This window comes from Chanodichthys erythropterus, chromosome 17 (genome assembly GCF_024489055.1).
Source record: "Chanodichthys erythropterus isolate Z2021 chromosome 17, ASM2448905v1, whole genome shotgun sequence".
Lineage (NCBI taxonomy): Eukaryota > Metazoa > Chordata > Actinopteri > Cypriniformes > Xenocyprididae > Chanodichthys > Chanodichthys erythropterus.
This window is the reverse complement of record NC_090237.1, coordinates 3246563-3269539: the sequence shown is the minus strand read 5'-3', so window position 1 is coordinate 3269539 and position 22977 is coordinate 3246563. Positions and strand designations below refer to the sequence as shown.

The following is a 22977-nucleotide window of genomic DNA, read 5'->3' as shown; positions in this document are numbered from 1 at the left end:
TCACGCCTGATTTCAGCAGCTTTGTTCCTCTCTGCACTGATATAACCTGTAAATCTGAACCTGTTCTTGTATTTCTGGAGCTCAAACAGTCGAGCATGATGCAAGGTCATGTGTTCGATTCCCAGGGAATGAGTGAACTTATCGAAATGTGTAGCTTGAATGCAGTGTAAATCGGTTTTGATATTGGTTTGACATTGATTTATACAAACTCATCAATAATGTGATGATGTTAAATACTTCAGACACTTTTGAGGTCAGCTGTGTGTGTGTGTGTGTGTGTGTGTGTGTGTGTGTGTGTGTGTGTGTGTGTGTGTGTGTGTGTGTGTGTGTGTGTGTGTGTGTGTGTGTTCAACATGTGCCTTGGCACCTGTAATGAATGTCTGAATGTCCTCTGGGAATGTTAGGGTAGTTGATAAATAGGCCACCATGGATTTTTCAAACATTAAGATCTTTACTATTTGGAACCTTTTGGAATTTTGAATTTATTTTGGAATCTTTGAATCTATTTTTAGTCATTCATGGTTCATTTAAAAGTCTTGCAGTGCGACGGGTGAATTATTTCAAACATAAATATTCATTTTAGTCTCTGAATCAGTGTTAGATACTGTTATTATAAGTTTTTTTAATGTAATTTTTATTTTTGTATTTTCCATATTTATCTTAATTTTAGTTCATGTTTTAGTGATTTTTGTTTTTTTTTGTCATTTTTATTAGTGTTTTTTTTTAAGTATGTTTATAGTTTTTTTTTTAAATTTTTTTATTAACTTTACACTCTAAAAAATGCTGGGTTAAAAACAACCCAAGTTGGGTTGAAAATGGACAAACCCAGCAGTTGGGTTAAATGTTTGCCCAACCTGTTGGGTAGTTTTATTTAACCCAACTATTGTTTGAAAATGACTATATGGCTTACTTAAAATGAATCTTAAATGAAATTAAAATGTTCATTTATTAAACATATTAATAAATGTTAATTTTCAAGATATTTTGGGTTCATTTTAATTAAGCAATACTGTAATTTTTAAACAATAGTTGAGTTAAGTAAAACTACCCAGCAGGTTGGGCAAACATTTAACCCAACTGCTGGGTTAAAACAACCCAATCGCTGGGTTTGTCCATTTTCAACCCAACTTGGGTTGTTTTTAACCCAGCATTTTTCAGTGGTATAAAGTACCCGAAAACCATACTTGAGTAAAAGTATAGATATCTTGCCAGAAAATGACTTTGGTAGAAGTTAAAGTTGCTGTTTAGAATGTTAAAGTATGTGATATTTTTTGTACTTAAGTATGAAAAGTATTTTTTTGATATTAAATGTACTTAAGTATTGAAAGTAAAAGTACAAGTAAATGTAAAATACAAAAGGAGCAAAAAAATATTAAAAATTGTTCTATACACAGTTTGAGAAGCAAGATTGTGTTCAGTTTTAACCCTCTTACATTTTGTTTCTTTAAATTGGCTAAAGGTTTATTGTAATTTTTATACATAAAAAATACTAATATATTAATTATACATTGATTCGTTCATGTTAATTTATAGTGCATTATAACTAGTGCAAGAGACAACTTTAAAATGTTAAAATGTAAATGATGAAATTAAAAATGAACAATACTTTTATTAACCTTATTTAATGTTATCAAATGTACTCTTATTGTAAAATGTTACTATTTCATATAAATCCAAACAGTCATTCTTAAAAATTACTATCTTTACACACAAAGGCATAGCATGGGTCTATTATAATATAATATAATATAATGTGTATAATATAATATAATATAATATAATGTAATGTGTACTTTCACACATTATTTGGCTCTATTTTAGAAAAATTGATGATTATCTAATCAAAATATGTGTTACAGTACCGATAAAAACTGAAATTGAATAGGCTACATTTCTGATTTGTTAAGCTTCTGTCGATGTATGAGAATACAGTTTAAATATGCAACTTCGCCGGATAATGAATGCATAACAGCGAACAAATAGTTATAAACTAATGCAAATGAATGGTAACAATCTTGACATTAAACAGTTGGTGTTTTTTTTTTTTTTTTTTTTTTGTCACATTGTTTTAACCGCTTGAGGTTACTACTAATGTCAGCCTCGACGACAAACATACTGTTCTCCACATAATGTACTGTACTGTAGTGTACATTGTATAACATACCGTTTTGCTGTCCGTTTTAAATCGTTTTGAAGTGACCCGCTCTGTGCAGCGCGCAGCCTCACATCACGTGTCAAAAGAAACCATACGAGGCATCAGTGATAGTTTTTATTTCGCCTCTAGAGGACGCTCTCGTAAAGTCTCGTAATCTCACTTCTCAGCTTCTCCAGCAACAGACGCAACCCGGAAAATGAAATCAACCGTGGTTGTGCGGCACTTGTTTGCACATGCTTGCTTGCAATCTGTGTTCTTCCGACTTTATTTTGTAGTAAGTAACGAAAATGCTTTGTGAAAATGTATCGGAGTAAAAGTATATAATTTATTTAGGAAATGTAGTGGAGTAAAAGTAAAAGTTGACAGAAATATAAAAACTCAAGTAAAATACAGATTCTCCCAAAAAATACTTAAGTACTGTAGCGAAGTATTATTACTTCGTTACATTACACCACTGGCATTTTTTAGAGTGTAGTTTTAGATATTTTAGTAAATTAAGTTAAACTAAATGGAAATGAGATGTTGCTCCAGCAACTAGCTGAAATGTAATAAGATTAAATTATTATTATTTTTTATATATATTTTATTTCATTTGTCAATATTTATTTTATTTCAAATATGGTTTATGGTTTGTGTGTGTGTGTGTGTGTGTGTGTGTATATGTACAACTATATTTGTGTGAATAAGACCAGTTTGAGTTTTAGACCATGAGTGAGGATAAAGTGAGGACTTTTTGGCCATTCCTCACTTTCTGAGAGCCTTTAAAGGCCTGTTTGAGGGTCAAAGTTTGGTTTTGAAGATCAGGTTATAATGGGGTTAAGGGTTGGTTTAGGGTAAGGGTTCGGGTTAGGCATTTAGTTAAGTTAGCACTAAGTTCAGAATACTCCAAACATTTGAGGAAACGTATTACCTCAACATTTAAGTTAACTAACTTATTTTTTTTAAGTTAGAACTTAATTTGTTTTGTGACAAGTGGGGCGGGGCCGAGAGCCATGGAAGTGGAGCAAGGCCAGTGTGGTGCACAGGTGTCTCTCACTAACAATCACATCGCTGGCATTGCTTCGCTCCCACAGTTCTCAGCCTCGCCCCACTCAAGTACATATAGTTAATTTACATAAACATCACATTCAGATCTTGGTTAAATGTTAGTTAGCAAAAAACACATGCTATTATAACTATCAAAGAGACTGTCAATATATATACTTGCATGTATGTAATCAAACAACATACAGTATATGTGGTCTTAAAAGTTTTGCAGCCCATCCTCAACCTAACCGCAGGCTCTGCTCTTCACCAGAATGGTAACCCTGCAAAACTAGCATAACGGAACCCCATAACACAACATTAAACACTAACTTATGTCTCCCTATGCAAAAACACACAAAATAACACTTAATTTCAACATTAAGACAGTCAGATGCAAAGCATGCTGGGAATTAGAAATCTGCTGCAACTCAACTCAATCATATTAAGTTCAACTTGCTACAGTGAAATTTTGAGTTCACACAACTTTTTTTCTGTCAAGTACAATGAACTTTTAGTATTATTTGAGTGAAACTAATTAATTTCACTGTTCAGTTTTACAGCGCACTTGTCACCATGACCAACTCTTCTAAATTAGCATAACAAAACATTAATCACTACTAAATCTCCCTTTCCATTAATCTTGCACAAAAAACATTATATAACACTTGATTTTAGTTTTTCCTTTTCCTTTCGAGTGCCATGGGCAAAACACTTTAGTTTACTTGAAATATGTCAGTGCTGTGAACTCAAAAGTAAAAGAAAGTTTTAAATACTCATAACAGTTAATTTAACTGAACTAATTTGTTTAATTTAAGTTTGTCCTACTCAAACGAATTAAGTATTTTGAGAATTAGGGTTTACAGTGAGTAAGGAGATAGAGATGTGTCCGTGAATGTCCTCACAAAGACAGATGTGCAAGAATGAGTGTAAATATAATTATTTTAGGGCAGTGAGTCACAGGGTGTCCCGGACCCACACCCAGCCATCAGTGTTGAGGAATCTGGTGTGGGATTCCCCACAACACACACACACACACACACTGAGTTTGTGTGTTTTTATATTGACAAAAATGGACTTGAATCTTAAATGTTTGAAGGTGTTTCCATCTAGTCGTTTGTGAGCGGCAGCCTGTTTCTGCTTCAGAAAGTGAGACGCATTCTGCCATTTTTATACACAAACAGGAAGATGCATCTTTACTCAGCGATTTGTTTTTGTCTGTGCATCTCACACACTGTCTGCTAGTATCATCTGTGTGTGTGAGTGTGTGCTGATCAGCAGCGGTTCATGTCTCAGGTTTGGCATGTTTCAGCAGTGGGTGTTTCATCTCCATTAGCTCAGTGTTTCCCTCATGAAGTCAGACATCTGTGAGCTGCTTCTCTGTGTGACGACACGCGTCTGATTCCCATTATATCTGTGATTTTAAAGCATGCACATGACTTTATGGATTCTTATCCTAGAAACAATGGTGTCATGAGTGTATGTATACACATTTATCAGGAAAAATAGATCAAACTCTTCCATACTTCCCATATTTCCTACATACTCCAAACTGTCTGCTTCAGCACTTTATTTGCCAAAAATAAAAATGCAGTGTATTGCTGTAAAGGAATTGTTGTTTCCATTTGAGTAAAATTTTAAAGGTGCACTGTAAAACTCAATAAGTTCAGAATACTCAAAACATTTGAGGAAACTTATTACCTCAAAACATTTAAGTTAACTAACTTATTTTTTTTAAGTTAGTAGAACTTAATTTTTTTGTGACAAGTGGGGCGGGGCCGAGAGCCATGGAAGTGGAGCAATGCTAGTGTGGTGCACAGGTGTCTCTCATTAACAATCACATCACTGGCATTCCTTCGCTCCCACAGTTCTCAGCCTCGCCCTACTCAAGTACATATAGTTAATTTACATAAACATCACATTCAAATCTTGGTTAAATGTTAGTTAGCAAAAAACACATGCTATTATAATTATCAAAAAGACTGTCAATATATACTTGCATGTACATAATAAAAACAACATACAGTATATGTGGTCTTAAAAGTTTTGCAGCCCATCCTCAACCTAACCACACGGTCTACTCTTCACCAGAATGGTAACCCTACAAAACTAACATAACAGAACCCCATAACACAACATTAAACACTAACTTATGTCTCCCTATGTTAATCTTATGCAAAAACACACAAAATAACACTTTATTTCAACATTTAGACAGTCTGATGCAAAGCATGCTGGGAATTAGAAATCTGCTGCAACTAAAACAGTTTAGTTTACTTGAAATATGTCAGTGCTGTGAACTCAAAAGTAAAAGAAAGTTTTAAATACTCATAACTGTTAATTTAACTGAACTAATTTGTTTAATTTAAGTTTGTCCTACTCAAACGAATTAAGTATTTTGAGCATTAGGGTTTACAGTGTGGATTAAATTGTTAGTTTAATTAAAATGGTAAGTTTTATAAATTAATTTGATTACCAGTTTTTGATGATGGATTTATATTAAATCATAAAATTTCAGAAAAATTTCAAACAGAATTTGTGGGAAAGTAAATTGGAATTTGTGAAAAAATTTAAAACGTTTTCTAAGGGCCCTTATATGGATAAAACTGTATTAAAATAATAATTTAAGTTGTATTAATTAATTTAATTACCACAGTTTTTGGTGGTAAATCTGTATAAAATGGTAAAAACAGAATCTAGAAAAATTAAAACATAATTTCTATTAAAATAAAATGGAATTTGTGACAAAATTAGTCCCTAATATTGTTAAAAGTTTAAAAACAATATTAGGGACTTAAATCAAAATATTAAAGTTTTCTGAATTCAATTGATTACCTTTTTTTTTTCAATAAATCTGTGTAAAATCGTAAAAGAGAATCTTGAAAAATTAAAACAATTTTTTTTCATAGGGCCCTAATATTGTTAAATGTTTATTAAGTTATTATTAAATTAATTCAGTTACTAAAATGGTAAATTTTTATGAATTAATTTAATCACCACAGTTTTTGTTGGTAAATATACTGGATATTTAATTATAAAACGCAGAATGCTGAAAAAAATGAAAACAAGTAAATAAAATGGAATTTGTAAAAATAATAATACATTTCATGAGGCCCTATTTTTTTAACATTTTAATAAATTTAATTAAATTAATACATTTAATAATGTAATAAATCAATAATAATTTATTAAATTGTTAAAGTTTGATCAATTCAATTCATTAGACATGATTTTTGATGATTAAAACTTAAAGTAGAATCCAGACAGAAAACACAAAATTTGGGAAATTGAAGTGAAAATTAAGTGAATAAAACAGATTTTATAGATCCCTACTAAGTTGTGTTTTATTGCAGTCAAGAAGAAAACCATCCATTATTATTCCCATTTATTGCAGGGGCAGTTGCTCAATGTTTGCTTCATCATTGCCTTTTTAATCAGTCAAATGCAATTTAACTAAAACACAAGGGGTCAAGGTTTAGGTGTGTGTGTGTGAATGACACGAAGCACAGAAAGTGGCCATATAAAGAGAGATCAGATGACAGAACAGATGTGTTTAGTGGATGTGAGTGTGTTCAGTATCTTGTGTTAATGAGAGCTGGCTGGAGTGTTGAAGGCTGCAGTTGAAATCTAATTGATTTACTTCCTCACAAGTGATGCCCTAGATTGTGTGTGTGTCTGTGTGTGTGTGTGTGTCTTTTGTCAACACTCTCCAGATACTAATAAGAAGGATCTGATCAGGGATGCAAAATAATACAGACACATACGCTTCATTATCTCAGTTAAACATGTGCTCGCTGCACCAGAGGCTTGTTTCCTGCCTCTTGTCACATGTTTTTATTTTTGAACTATATGTTTGTACTGTTCAACATCATTGTGAGGAATAATATCAGCCAGTTAAACTCTTTCCTTTGCCAAATCCTCCCAGGAACATACGGCGCTTTGTGTTCGGCATAATATAATTAATGCAGGAAAGTGAAAACATTTTACAAAGTGATTCAAAGTCAGTAACAAACTCAGTACAATGATATAGCTTATTTAAAAAAAGTCAACAGACTTAAGAACAGCAAAATAACAATCATGTACTCGAAACTAATAAAAAGGTATTGCATAAATGTACTGTTTTGTTAAATCAATAATTATTTTCGTAATGCTTAAGCCCTTTGATTCTCATTACCATAATTAAAAAATTTACTTAATTTTCAAGTACATTGCATTCTGTTCAGTGCAGAAATGCATTTCTCTTTATTATTTTTGTAATTTTACCATAAACATTTGTATGAAAACTTGTTTCCATGACTAAATAAAAAAATACAAAAGATAACTGTGACGCTCACAATTCTGACGTTTTTTTCTCACAGTTGCTAATTATAAAGTCAGAATTGTGAGATATAAAGTCCGAATCGCGTCATATAAAATCAGAATCGCGGGATATAAAGTCAGGATTGCATGATATAAAGTCAGGATTGCGAGAATTATAAAGTCAGGATTGCGAGAATTATAAAGTCAGGATTGCGAGAATTATAAAGTCAGGATTGCGAGAATTATAAAGTCAGGATTGCGAGAATTATAAAGTCAGGATTGCGAGAATTATAAAGTCAGGATTGCGAGAATTATAAAGTCAGGATTGCGAGAATTATAAAGTCAGGATTGCGAGAATTATAAAGTCAGGATTGCGAGAATTATAAAGTCAGGATTGCGAGAATTATAAAGTCAGGATTGCGAGAATTATAAAGTCAGGATTGCGAGAATTATAAAGTCAGGATTGCGAGAATTATAAAGTCAGGATTGCGAGAATTATAAAGTCAGGATTGCGAGAATTATAAAGTCAGGATTGCGAGAATTATAAGGTCAGGATTGCGAGAATTATAAGGTCAGGATTGCGAGAATTATAAGGTCAGGATTGCGAGAATTATAAGGTCAGGATTGCGAGAATTATAAGGTCAGGATTGCGAGAATTATAAGGTCAGGATTGCGAGAATTATAAGGTCAGGATTGCGAGAATTATAAGGTCAGGATTGCGAGAATTATAAGGTCAGGATTGCGAGAATTATAAGGTCAGGATTGCGAGAATTATAAGGTCAGGATTGCGAGAATTATAAGGTCAGGATTGCGAGAATTATAAGGTCAGGATTGCGAGAATTATAAGGTCAGGATTGCGAGAATTATAAGGTCAGGATTGCGAGAATTATAAGGTCAGGATTGCGAGAATTATAAGGTCAGGATTGCGAGAATTATAAGGTCAGGATTGCGAGAATTATAAGGTCAGGATTGCGAGAATTATAAGGTCAGGATTGCGAGAATTATAAGGTCAGGATTGCGAGAATTATAAGGTCAGGATTGCGAGAATTATAAGGTCAGGATTGCGAGAATTATAAGGTCAGGATTGCGAGAATTATAAGGTCAGGATTGCGAGAATTATAAGGTCAGGATTGCGAGAATTATAAGGTCAGGATTGCGAGAATTATAAGGTCAGGATTGCGAGAATTATAAGGTCAGGATTGCGAGAATTATAAGGTCAGGATTGCGAGAATTATAAGGTCAGGATTGCGAGAATTATAAGGTCAGGATTGCGAGAATTATAAGGTCAGGATTGCGAGAATTATAAGGTCAGGATTGCGAGAATTATAAGGTCAGGATTGCGAGAATTATAAGGTCAGGATTGCGAGAATTATAAGGTCAGGATTGCGAGAATTATAAGGTCAGGATTGCGAGAATTATAAGGTCAGGATTGCGAGAATTATAAGGTCAGGATTGCGAGAATTATAAGGTCAGGATTGCGAGAATTATAAGGTCAGGATTGCGAGAATTATAAGGTCAGGATTGCGAGAATTATAAGGTCAGGATTGCGAGAATTATAAGGTCAGGATTGCGAGAATTATAAGGTCAGGATTGCGAGAATTATAAGGTCAGGATTGCGAGAATTATAAGGTCAGGATTGCGAGAATTATAAGGTCAGGATTGCGAGAATTATAAGGTCAGGATTGCGAGAATTATAAGGTCAGGATTGCGAGAATTATAAGGTCAGGATTGCGAGAATTATAAGGTCAGGATTGCGAGAATTATAAGGTCAGGATTGCGAGAATTATAAGGTCAGGATTGCGAGAATTATAAGGTCAGGATTGCGAGAATTATAAGGTCAGGATTGCGAGAATTATAAGGTCAGGATTGCGAGAATTATAAGGTCAGGATTGCGAGAATTATAAGGTCAGGATTGCGAGAATTATAAGGTCAGGATTGCGAGAATTATAAAGTCGCAATTCTGACTTTTTCTTGCAATTGCGAGTTTTTACTGTGTCTTTTATTGTGAGATAAAGTTGCAATTACCTTTTTATTTTTTATTTCATAGCAGAAACAAGCTTGGGGTGAAATGTGTTTGATTCCATGAAAATAGTCAGATTTAGCTTTGCATGTAGTAATGTCTCATCATAAAATATATTTTTAAATAGAATGTACTGGTTCTGCAGTCACGAGTCTGTTAATGATGTCGTTCAACTGTTCTGTTTAATCTCCACAGTAAATTCTAATGGAACATTTGGTTGCCATGGGTACAAGAACAAAAGTTCCAATATAATATTAGTACATTAATATGCTGAGATGATTGTGCTGATATAACATGTGTTTAGTGTGACTCTAGATGTCCAGGAATAGATTCTGCTTTGGGTTCCAACTGTGTAACAGTTTCAGCGTGATCTCTCACTCAAGCACAGAGCAGCACGCGAGGTGAGAGAAACGAGAAATACATGCGCACACACACACTCTCATCGTCTCATCCTCAGGGTGGGAGTCAGAATGTGTCTTGATGCTTCTCTAAGTTCAGCTGAAACCGTCTGACAGCAGGGTCACACCGATGCGTCATAAAGTTTTATGCCTCTGTTTGACCTCTGACCTCTATCTGTCAATAGAAACACATGCTTTCTGAACTCCTGTCCTAGGAAATTCTTCATGTCTTACAATGGATTTAACTGTAGAGGAATGTGCGGGGTGTATTTCACCCCAAGATCAAAAGGAAGAAATAAAAAAGTTACATAATTAAAATGGTCCTGAAATAGCCATTTTCTTTATGAAAAAAATGTTAATTTATTTGTGAATTAAAAAAAAAATAAAATTCAATTAATTAATTTATGTACTTTTTTTTTAAATTTGTTTTAATATAATATATTTAATATAATATAAAATATAAATAATTTTTTTTTATTTCAATAATACTAAAATGTGAAATATGACCTGGGCATGTTTTTACTGAATCAGCCCATGTTTAATAAAAAATATATATTTTGCATAATTTTAATGGTCCTGAAATAGTCATTTTGTTTATTAAAAAAAATATATTTATTTTATTTATTTATTTTTTATTTGTTTAATTTATTTTTACAATTAAGTAAATAAATTAATTGTATTAATTTATATATTTATTTATTTGTTTGTTTGCTTGCTCCTTTTTTTTTTTTTTTTTTATAAAGACTTGGGTTTTTATTAAATAAGCATTAAATACATTTTGCAAAATTTTAGTGGTCCTGAAATAATCATTTTGTTTATGAAAAATACTTATTTAATTATTTTTTATTTATTTTTAAATTATATTAAATTTGTTATACATTAATTAATTATTAATTGTTTGTTTGTTTGTTTGTTTAGCTAAGACCTGGATATGTTTTTATTGAATCAACCCATAAGTAAAGGTGGAAGAATAACATTTTTGTTCATTCCCGGCTTTTACAGCCGATTGTTTAATCTGGTTCACCTCTGGAAACTGATGTACTGATGTAATATTGAGGGAAAGAAAGACAGAGACAGAAGGTGTGAATTTTTCATGAACTGGACAGCTGTAAAATTTACTGTTTAGTTCTTGTTGAAATGTCTGTTGAACGGTGAGAATTTTTCTTTCCAGCATATTCTCATTTCGCACTCATGAATAGGCTTTTTATGTTTTCCCTACAACCACAGTCATGTTATTGATTGAATGTTTTTTAATGGAACAATTTATTTGTGATAAACCCGCCCCTAAAAGGCACATTAAAACGCAGTGACCTGTGATTGATTACTTTACATGTCAATCAGACAGTCTCTTTCTAAGTGGGCGGCTCTTGACCAGAAAAATACACACACACAGACACACACACACAGACATTATTCAGGATCTCACACACAAATGCTCACACATGAATGCATGTCTAGATTTGTTGTCATTTTTCTCCGTTTATCAGCGAAGTAGAAATGTGTCTGTACAAATCACTTCAACGGGCTGTTATGCACACGCACATTTTTACATGCTGTGTCATGAGATTAGTATATTATTTATTCAACTATAATAAAAGACACATTTATCACAGACCAAATTCTTTTGACTAAATTCCAAGGCAGAGTTGAAATATATCTTGAAAGGGAAGGTAACCCCATAATTCACTGCAACAAGCTCAGTAAAAGCAATCCATCCACGATAACTTGGGCAGACAGAGAGCTAGAGAGATTATTAAATATACTTGTAAAGAGAATCCTTAAGCCAATCAGAAGTAAATTGGGTTATTGTCCTGAAGAGAATCTGAAGTGAATTCAGATCACTTCCCAAAGAGCATTTTCCCCAAGAGAATCCAAAGTGAATTTGGTTCTTTTCCTGAAGAGAATACAAGGTGAATTCAGATCACTTCCCAAAGAGCATTTTCCGAAAACAGAATCAGAAGTGAATTTGGTTCTTTTCCTGAAAAGAATACAAAATTAATTCAGATCACTTCCCAAAGAGCATTTTCCCCAGGAGAATCAAAAGTGAATTCTGTTCTTTTCCCCAAGAGAGTCAGAAGTTAATTGAGTTATTGTCCTGAAGAGAATCAGAAGTGAATTCACATCACTTGCCAAAGAGCCTTTTGCCCAAGAAAATCAAAAATGAACCCTGTACTTTTTCCTGAAGAGAATCGGAAGTGAATTGGGTTATTGTCTTGAAGAGAATCAGAAGTGAATTTAGATCACTTCTCAAAGAGCATTTTCCCCAAGAGAATCCAAAGTGGATTTGGTTCTTTTCCTGAAGAGAATACAAGGTGAATTCAGATCACTTCCAAAATGGCATCAAAAGTAAATTCATGCTTCCTGAACAGAATTAAAAGTGAATTAAGTTAGAACAGAATAAAAGCAAACTCAATTCACTTCTGGATAGGAAGAGGATCTAAAGAGACTTGTTTTTCTGAATAAATAAATAAATAGACAACCAAGTGAATTGGGTTAGTTTACTGAAAAGAATAAGAAAAGAATTCAGATAACTTCCCAAACAGTAAATTTAGTTCGCTTTGGATTTGAGAAGAATCAAAAGTGATTTCAGTTCTTTATCTAAACCCCCACCACCACAACCCCCCCCCCCACACACACACACACAAAAAAAAACCCAATGGAAATTAGAAGGGGAAACCATTCCGAACAACAATTTGCTAATTTACAATATACTTAACAAAGAGCATCATAAGTAATTTCAGTTCACTTCCTATAAATAACATTTTTTGTGGATTTAATCTGAAGCAAATTTGATTGCTCTGGATCAAAAGTGGTTGTTTTCCTCAAGAGAATTTATGCTTATTAGATTGTTAATTGTGCGTTCTAAATCAATCACTCACAAGGTTCAGTTTCCATTGGGATTCTGTCTTAGAAGTGTGTACTGTAGGCAGTAGACAGCGAGGAAGCTCACTAAGTTTTGGAACATAACCTACTTTATTCTGTCATGGGCGTTTACTCTGATGTATTTAGCTCTTTACAATCGGACAACAGCTCAAACTGTAACACAGCAAACTTTAAGAGCTTTTACAACTGTGTGTGTGTGTGATGAGTGTGTATTTACAGTGTGTATTTGTTCTCAGAAAGTTGAAGCAAACTGGTGTTAAGGAAGTACAATGTGTGTGTGTGCGTGTGTGAGAGAGAGAGATTGTGTAAATGAGGCTGTTAACGCTCAAAGCTGCTAGACTGTCTGTCAGTATCACACTTATAGAAGTGATACAAGCGAGTAGTGTGTGTGTGTGTGTGTGTGTGAGAGAGAGAGATACAGCGGCCTTATTCCTGTGTGTGTTAAGTTCATTTAAAAGCTCATTGGTCAGCAGGTTGTCATGGTGATGGATGGTGGCCCTGTTCCTGCAGTATAGCCATAATCACAAGTGTTTGCTGCATGCATGGATCAGTAATCACTATGTGTGTGTGTGTGTGTGTGTGTGTGTGTGTGTGTGTGTGTGTGTGTGTGTGTGTGTGTGTGTGTGTGTGTGTGTGTGAATGCTATGGTGGTCATGATTCAAGGAGCTTTTGGAAATGAAAACATCATCGTGGCTGCATCATTTTGACATTGGATCAGGTCATCGCTTTTGATTAGTGCATCATGAATTCTTTAGCTTTCTTTAAAACGATCCAATGTGCTCATTGGTCTAATTTAAAGATTCATGAACTGTCACATTGAATGATCTTTGTTTTCCTGTTGCATAACTTCTGCTATTTTTAATATTTTACCTTTTGTGGGCTAAAAGCGTGGCTGTCTGTTTCTGTAGACCTGTCGTCCCCCTTTTCTGTCTTACTTCTCTTGTGTTTCTTACGCTTGTATGTGTTCTGTCAGAGATTCTGTGGTTCATTTCAACTCAGTTCAGATATTAGGATCAAAATCCAACAGTGAATTCTGTTGTTTTCCTGAAGAGATTCTGAAGGGATTTCAGTTTAATCCGATGTCAATTCAGTTTACCTTTCTGAAGAGTCAAAAGAGAATCAGAAGTGAATTCAGATCACCTCTCAAAAGTATTTTTCCCAAGAAAATCAAAAGTGAACTCTGTTCTTTTCCTAAAGAGAATCAGAAGTGAATTGGGTTCTTGTCCTAAAGAGAATAAAAAGTGAATTCAGATCACTTCCCAAAGAGCCTTTTCCCCAAGAGAATCAAAAGTGAACTGTGTTCTTTTCCTGAAAATAATCAAAAGTGAATTCTGTTCTTTTCCTGAAGAGAATCAGAAGTGAATTCAGATTCACTTCCCAAGGAGCATTTTCCCCAAGAAAATCAAAAGTGAATTAGGTTATTTTCCTGAAGAGAATACGAAGTGAATTCACTTCCAAAATACCATCAAAAGTAAATTCACATTGCTTCCTGAACAGAATTAAAAGTGAATTAAGTTAGAAGAGAATCAAAGCAAACTCAGTTCGCTTATGGATCTGAAGTGAATTGGGTTAGTTTACTGAGAAGAATCAGAAATGAATTCAGATAACTTCCCAAAGAGTAAATTCAGTTCACTAGTGAATAATTTTTTTTGTGAATACAATCAGATTATGAAAACAGATTTTGATTGTATTATATTACAATCAGAGAATCAAAAGTGATTTCAGTTCTTTGTCTAAAGAAAAAAACAAGGAAATTAGAAGGGAAACCGGGTTACTTTCCTGAAGAGAATCAGAAGTGAATTCAGATCACTTCCCACATTGCATCATAAGTAAATACAGTTAACTTCCTGAACGTTTCTGTTTTTTGTATGTGTGAATCTCAAGCTTTCGATCAAAAGTGGTTCTTTTCCTCAAGAATATGGAGTTAGTCTATTTTCCTGAAGAGAATTAGACTTATTTTCTGAGCGAATTTATCCTGTTCTCCAAACTGAACTGGGATGAACTGAAATGGAACAGATTCTGACCTTTGTATGTGTTGTATTTGTTTATATCTGTGTGTGTTTGTTTGTCTCCGAGAGTAAACGCACTAACCTGTCCAAGTTGTGACCAGTAACAGACAGCAATCGCCTCACAGACTTGTACCGGAAGGAAGAGGTCATAATGGTCAAGACCGGAGGTCACGTCCAGAGCCCGCGCTTCCCCAGCTCATACCCTCGCAACCTGCTGTTGTCATGGAAACTGCTCTCGCCTGTTCACACACGAATCCTGCTGGAATTCGACACTCAGTTTGGACTGGAAGAGGCGGAGAATGGAGTCTGCAGGTGAGGGCGGAGCTTCGGACTGATGAGTTCACGAATACTTAATTAGATTTAAATGTTTTAAGTGGAGGCGGAGCCTGCAGGTGAGGGCGGAGCTTCAGACTGATGAGTTCATGAATACTTAATTAGATCTAAACATTTTAAGTGGAGGCGGAGAATGGAGCCTGCAGTTGAGGGTGGAGCTTTGGACTGAGTTCATGAATACTTAATTAGATCTAAATGTTTTAAGTGGAGGCGGAGCCTGCAGGTGAGGGCGGAGCTTCAGACTGATGAGTTCATGAATACTTAATTAGATCTAAACATTTTAAGTGAAGGCAGAGAATGGAGCCTGCAGGTAAAGGCGGAGCTTCGGAATGGATGAGTACATGAATAATGAATTTTAAGGGGTGTTGAGAAAGTGTCACATTGACTCTTTGGGTTGGTCTAGATGGTAAATATTTAAGTTTAACAAGCTTTAACAATTTAACCTAAAGCCCTAGCTCTCAAATCTGATTAATTCATAGGATCGTTGATCCTGGATGTGGTTAAATCATGTTGTGACATGTGGTAGAGAATAACAGGGTTAGTTCTTAAATTCCGGTGGTTTTCATTCTGCAACTAGAAATAATGGCCTGAAGAGTTAAAACATGATATGAATATTTAATGAGCAGAAAGCCAATCGGAGTGAGTATCTGACCACAGCGTGTGTGGAGTGAGTCTCGGGTTACGAGTTTGTCCTTGAGGTTAGAGGGTTTTACTGTGGATCTGATACTTTACAAAGACCCCCGGGATATCAGGACTAAAAATAAAGCAGGAAAAAACTGAGATGAGAGATGAAGTGAATTTGGAGGATGAGAAAGGGACAAGAAGTCAAAGAGAGGAAAGAAACTAAGAATATGAAAAGAATAGAAATTAATAAGAAAATTAAAAAAAAAATAAAAAAAAAAATTATACATTTCATTGTCATCACATTTCCAATCAGTGCACTAGGAATAAGACTATTAAAAATCATTTTCTTTAATTGAAATAAAGCCAATATAAATAATTAAAATTTAAAACTTGAATTTTATATATATAGTGAGAAAAGAGCTGATGCTGTTCAGTTAGTTGCCAAGGCTACATTTAAAAAAAATAAATAAATAAATAAATAAATAAAAAAATAAAATATATATATATATATATATAATATATATATATATATATATATATATATATATATATATATATATATATATATATATATATATATATATATATATATATATATTTATTTTTTTTATTTTTTTAAATGTAGCCTTGGCAACTAACTGAACAGCATCAGCTCTTTTCTCACAGTGTCTGAAATGGTTTGTTCAAAGATCCGGTCTTTCTGAGTGCCTGCTCTGCTCTGATTGGTCAGATGATCCAGGCTGTTGTGATTGGTGGACCGCTTACACTGCGTGTCGGGAACCAAATGCCCATTACTATATCTGTACTTCAGCTCTTCCTCAGCACTCTTCAGGCCTCAGCTACAACTACAGAATCGATTCTTTCTATTATGAGACAATAGCTTTATTTCTTGTGCACTTTGATCTTTAAAATTTTGCAGAACTTTTTAAACGGCTCTATTACACACTACATGAAAGCGAATATTCAAAAAAAGCACTTTAAAAAAAACAAAAAACTGAAAAACAACTGCAGACATGTTAGAATAGATGTATATCCTTGATGTACTGACAGGTGTGTGTGTGTGTGTGTGTTTTGCAGGTATGATTATGTGGAAGTGGAGGATATTTCAGAAACCAGCACAATCATCTGGGGCCGCTGGTGCGGTCAAAGATCTCCATCACGGATCACATCCAAAACAAACCTCATCAAAATCACCTTCAAATCGGATGATTACTTCGTAGCAAAACCAGGATTCAGAATCTGCTATTCACTGTTGGTGAGTGTCTGTTTAACCTCCCGTGTGAACATTTGCATCACACGTTAAATCATGTGTTTTCGTTTTAAATGCACTACTGTTCAAAAGTTTGGGGTCAATAAGATTTTTATGATAGAAATTAATACTTTTATTCAGCAAGGGTGCTTTAAATTGATCAAAAGTGACAGTAAAAACATTTATAATGTTACAAAAGATTCTATTTCAAACTTTCTAGTCATCAAAGAATCCTGAAAAATCAAATGTATCATGGTTTCCACAAAAATGACATCAGAAATGTTTCTTGAACATCAGATCATCATATCAGAATGATTTCTGAAGGATCATGTGACACTGAAAACTGAAAATTCAGCTTTGATCACAGGAATAAATTACATTTTAACATATATTCACATAGAAAACAGGTATTTTAAACTGTAAAAATATTTCAAAATTTTTACTGTTTTTACTTTTGATCAAATAAATGCAGCTTTCTTTCAAAATCATTAAATAATCTTTTGAATGGTAGTGTATATTAAATTTTTTTTTGTACTCAATATACTGTAGCATGGCCTCCAGTGTCTTGTTGCTTTAAATAAAAATATTACACAAAAAACGAATTAACTTAATTTTATTAAGTGCCTTCCTAGTGGATCTAGTAGTGTCATGTAAACTAAAGTTAATCGTTGGGCTGGATTTATATCAGATGTATTTACTGTGTCTGTTGTGCAAAGCGGATCCTAGTGGATGGTGGAATGATAGCAGATGGATGGAGAAATATTTTACACCATTCATTGGGACTGAAGCCATCCTGCTTTACGACTGCCTCATGGCTTTTTCTCCACACAGGCCAAATCGGCAATAATGTGGTGCTAGCTGCTTGCGTAAATATGCAATATGTTTTCTGTGTCTGTAAAACTGCAAATTTGTACATTTCAATTTGAGCTCATACTGGGAAACAGAATTAAATCAGACACCTGCAGTCCTGCACTGGACATAAACAAGATGAATAAAGCAACAAAAACACCTAAGTATTTGACAATTAAAATTAACAATTGACAATTAAAGTGAAGTTTTGAAGTAGAAAACCTGAAATAGTATTTTCTTGCTCCAATAATCTTAGTTTTTTGCCTTGAAGTCTCTTCGTACCTGAAATGCTCTTTTACCTCAGATGAACTCAGAAAAGTGTGGCTTAATTAAGATGTCTGTCTCTGAGGCAGAATAACAGAGAGGCTGTATAAACAAAGAGAGAGACGACAGAGAGAAATGAGGTGTGAGCCGCACTGTTGGGTGTGAACGTGTGAGTTTTACTGCGGTAAAAACACTGATGTAATGTGAAGAGATCTGATAGTTTAGTTCTGTTTCTTTATCACACGCACATGGAGAAGGTCTATAACGAGAAATGACAGCTAACAGCGTGTTTTGTCATTGTTCTTGTTAAGCTCGCGCTCGTTAAGGCCCTTGGTGTCGGTTAATGACACAAACAGATGTGGAGAGTTTTTCTGCAGGGAAGATGATGTGCTTGTTTCTCGAAACGTCGTTTGATGTGCTCGTAAAATACGGTGGGTTTTCTTTGGGGATTAGCGGATGTTTGTAAATCATAATTGTGCCTTTTTGTTCAAGATCTTTAATTGTAATTAGAGAGCTTTCCTTGAATGTTTAGGATGTGCATCTTTGATGTTCTTTGTCGTAAACTAATGATTTTAGGTCTTATGTTTGTTTATTTCTATTCTGTTGAAGGCATGTTGACCTCAATTGAGAACATTATAGCCATGAAATGAATTCAGTATCCATGTGATCCATGTAATAATTCACTAATCTAATTCACTTATTTCATTTTACTGTATAAAAGTGATATTTTACATTTAGAAATTGAACCTAAAGTTACATTTTTAGCTTCAGTGATATAATGAGTAATGCACTGACATATTTATGAGTATGCAGCGGGAAATAATGATGCTTTAACATTGCAATGGCAATAGTTTATTAATTAAACTATTGCCATAAAACGTCACATAATTAGCATTAGAATATGATCATTTTTACACAAATGTTCTGCTCACCATCAAAAATACACTAAAAACCATTTTATTGTAGTTTAAAATTACTGTTTTCTATTTAAATATATTTCAATAAAGCAATAAGCCCCAACAAACCATGATTTACAGTGAATTTATATTCAATATATAATTTAAACATAAATTATCTGTAAACCACGTCTTCACGGGGCTTATTGCTTGTATAAAACAGTTGCCAAATAATACAAATAACTTTTTAAAGCCAAAAAAATGTATTAATGCAACTTTAATGAAGTAAAATCATTTAAAACCTTCTTTCCGCTGGAAAAAATAGTCCCTGACAGTGAACAGCAACAGAAGTTACATTATTACGCCATTAGATGGCGGCAAAGACTGTCTTTATGAGTGAGTCACTCAGTCAAAGACTTTTATATTGAAATTTGTTGTGAACAAATGACAAATGCTTTGACTAGTGCCATCAGTGTCAGCAGGGCACGGGAAATCCCATTAACTGTTAAAAGGACAAGATATCGCAGCAGACATTCAAATGGATTTTTATTAGGAACACAGGACTGACTGAAGGAAGATGCTAAATCTGAATGCAGGTCATCTGAATGCACCTGATATCTCTCATGATTAGAGCATTTAGAAACATTCATGAGACAGTTGTCAGATTTCATTGGTAATTTCAAATATGAAATTTAATTTGTTTCAAAGATGGCCGCCGAGTGAAATGACTTGTCTTAAAGGGACTTTGGTCAATAGCTGTGTTTTATCAATCAGAATCAAGGACTGGAACTTACCATTTTATAAAATGCAATTTATTCATGTGTTGCTCTAAAATTGTGCATTCAGCCTGCATCTGTCTTTTATGCATTGTTTGCTATGATAATGTTATTTTTCTCCTCTCACATGGTCATGGTTGTCAGTGGAAGTCATTTCAGAGGTGGAGCAAGTTATTAAATTTTGATGAAAGATTATTCAGAAAAACATGCACTGATGAATAAGACCAGGAACATATGAAGACAGTAAATGGAGTGGCTTCTGACTCCACCGCGTCTTTAACCGTCGCTGAACCCTGCAGCTGCTGCACTTCAGGTTCAGGGGTGGCAGTTTGTTCGACCTGGATCCGTCGTGTGTAATTCCCTGAATCTGCGGTATTCCTGACATTTCCACATTCCCGCTCTGCTCCGGACATCTCTGCTGAACACGAGCAGAAGGTCTCGCTGTGCGTGCGTGTGTATGTGTGTGTGTGTGTGTGAGACATCAGAGGCCCATACAGACGTTATCTCTGATGGGAAACATCATCATAACAGACCGCCCACGACCTCTGACCTCCTTCTATTGTTTGCATTGCCACAGGAGCAGATTTATGTAACAAGAGTGGCAGTGCAGGGAAGTGTGTGTGTGTGTGTGTTCACAGCATATGGAGATTTTAAAGTAAAGGTTAAAATGTAAACAGAGGAAAAATAGAGAACAAGTCAGTCTTCAGACTACGGTTATTATGCTTTTGCATGTTTATTTTAATACTTTTCTCAAATTGCTTAATTCGCTTACAGTTTTTTATTTCACTTTTTTATTTCACTTTTATACCCCCCCCAGCAAGAGGGTTAAATACACTATATTGCCAAAGTTTTGAGACGCCTGCCTTTACGTGCACATGAACTTCAATGACATCCCATTCTTAATCCGTAGGGTTTAATATGAAGTTGCCCCACACTTTGCAGCTACAACAGCTTCAACTCTTCTGGGAAGGCTTTCCACAAGGATTAGGAGTGTGTTTATGGGTTTTTTTGACCATTCATCTAGAAGCACATTAGTGAGGTCAGGCAGTGATGTTGGCGAGAAGGCCTGGCTCACAGTCTCCGCTCTAATTCATCCCAAAGGTGTTCTATCGGGTTGAGGTCAGGACTCTGTGCAGGCCAGTCAAGTTCCTCCACACCAAACTCGCTCATCCATGTCTTTATGGACCTTGCTTTGTACACTGGTGCGCAGTCATGGTGGATCATCCCCAAACTCTTCCCACAAAGTTGGGAGCATGAAAATGTCCAAAATTTCTTGGGATGCTGAAGCATTAAGAGTTCCTTTCTATGGAACTAAGGGTTCAAGCCCTGAAAAACAACCCCACACCATAATCCCCCTCCTCCAAACTTTACACTCGGCACAATGCAGTCAGGCAAGTACTGTTCTCCTGGCAACTGCCAAACCCAGACTCAACCATCAGATCGCCAGACAGAGAAGCGTGATTGGTCACTCCAGAGAACACGTCTCCACTGCTCTAGAGTCCAGTGACGGTGTGCTTTACACCACTGCATCCGACGCTTTGCATTGCACTTGATGTAAGGCTTGGATCCACAAAATATCAAATTATTTTTTTAATGAAGTGATACTCTAAATAAGCGACTAAAACTGCCAGTAGGTGGCAGTAAATGTCTAAATTGAGTCATTCATTTATTCGATTCATTCAAACGGCTGATTCATTCAGGAATGAAGTAAACAGGTGTGTTCGACTTGCGTTGCTGTGCAGAACAATTTGTGTAGGACGTCAAAGTGCCGCGAGAACGATTAGAGCATGTGTCTGGTCTCTAGCTGCTCTCATGGTACTTTGATGTCATACACTGATGCACAGCGTCGCTTCAAGTCGAACACACCTGGGTTGCTTTTAAGTCCAATTTTTAATGCCCTTCCCTCGCTAACTTCCCTTTGTCTCATTCACTCGGATATACGTCATTGCTTACGTTGCATGATTGCCCAGTACTGGCAAAATGTTGCATGTTGCACTGTGGGATATGCCTGAAGTGAACATATTGAGTAGACTTGCTCCCTTGGTCAAAATCAAAGAGTCGAGGTCCAAATGCACTTCCCTCACCCACCAAGTTTAAGTTTAGTTTTGTTTTGAACACACTCTGTATATTCTGTCCATCTCCCTCTCTTCATTATTGGTGTGTAGCAGTGGACTTGAATTGATGGTCTTGTTAATTCGGGTTGTATAATGTTCACCTTTAGTGTTGACGTTTACCGCTGGTTTTAAATGTCAGCGCTGTGATGTCTGTAGCTCCGCCCCCTCAGCTGGTGACATCATGAGTGATGGATCTAATCTGAGCGTTGGCTGAATGTGCTGCTGCATGTCAAGAGTGTTTGAAGACAGGATTTATCAGAGCAGATAATGACTTTCCCAGAGTTCCCCCAGCACTGATGCTGAATGAATACGCAAATTTGTGTATGAAAATTAATGAAACTGAAAACAAAAGTTTGAATTCTGTTTTTCAGGACAGCTCACCTCTTGCATCTCTGACCAACTGGGAAGCAGTTACAGTGACGTCAGTAAGTGTTACTAACTCAATAGGTTATGTTTAGCATTATTGTAATTCACAAAGTTTTTACAGAATTTTCTTCAGTGAATCTCAGATGTTTAGCAGGATGTTGATGCTGCTCTTTGGTGCAGAGAGTCAGTGCTTTACATCCGTCATCTCACGTCTGTGTCCCTCTAGGATCTGGGGGGGATTTCTGGGACGGACACCCCGCTGTCTGCGGCCGCGCTGGACAGCGACATCGCCAGCGTCAGCACGGTGGAAGAGTTACTGAGACACCTGAACCCGTTCACCTGGCAGGAGGACCTGGAGCAACTGTACACACAGACACACTACTACAGACCACGAGCTTACCACACCGACCGCAAACACAAGCGTGAGTCTCACACACACACACACTGAAAATGTCAAACACATTGTCAGATAACTTCATAAATCTAATTTTGAAAACAAAATTTGAATATATAGATTTGGAGTGAATTAGATGGTCCTGAGAAATTAAGTATTGTTCCATCATGGTCCATAAATTAAAGTGAATCTATTTTATATAATTTATGATTAATTGATTTGTTTATTGATTTAGAGTAAATTAAAAGATTCTGGGAAATGAAGTATTCTTCCGTCTTGGTCCATGAATTAAAGTTCATTTATTTTATCTTTAAACATCATTAAT

The 22977-nt window shown here is 35.1% G+C and overlaps 1 protein-coding gene across 3 annotated transcripts in view; it reads left to right on the top strand.

The window, feature by feature from the left end:
- pdgfd (platelet derived growth factor d) overlaps positions 1-22977 on the top strand; it is a 35577-nt gene that overhangs the window by 2162 nt on the left and 10438 nt on the right. Inside the window, exons 2-5 of one of the 3 annotated variants that reach the window (XM_067366157.1) lie at positions 14913-15099; positions 16822-16999; positions 22264-22317; positions 22485-22680. In XM_067366157.1, coding sequence (XP_067222258.1) covers positions 14913-15099; positions 16822-16999; positions 22264-22317; positions 22485-22680 — 615 coding nt within the window. Of the gene's footprint in view, positions 1-14888; positions 15100-16821; positions 17000-22263; positions 22318-22484; positions 22681-22977 lie in introns of all 3 variants that reach the window. The other 2 variants (XM_067366156.1, XM_067366155.1) reach the window with 2 other exon arrangements.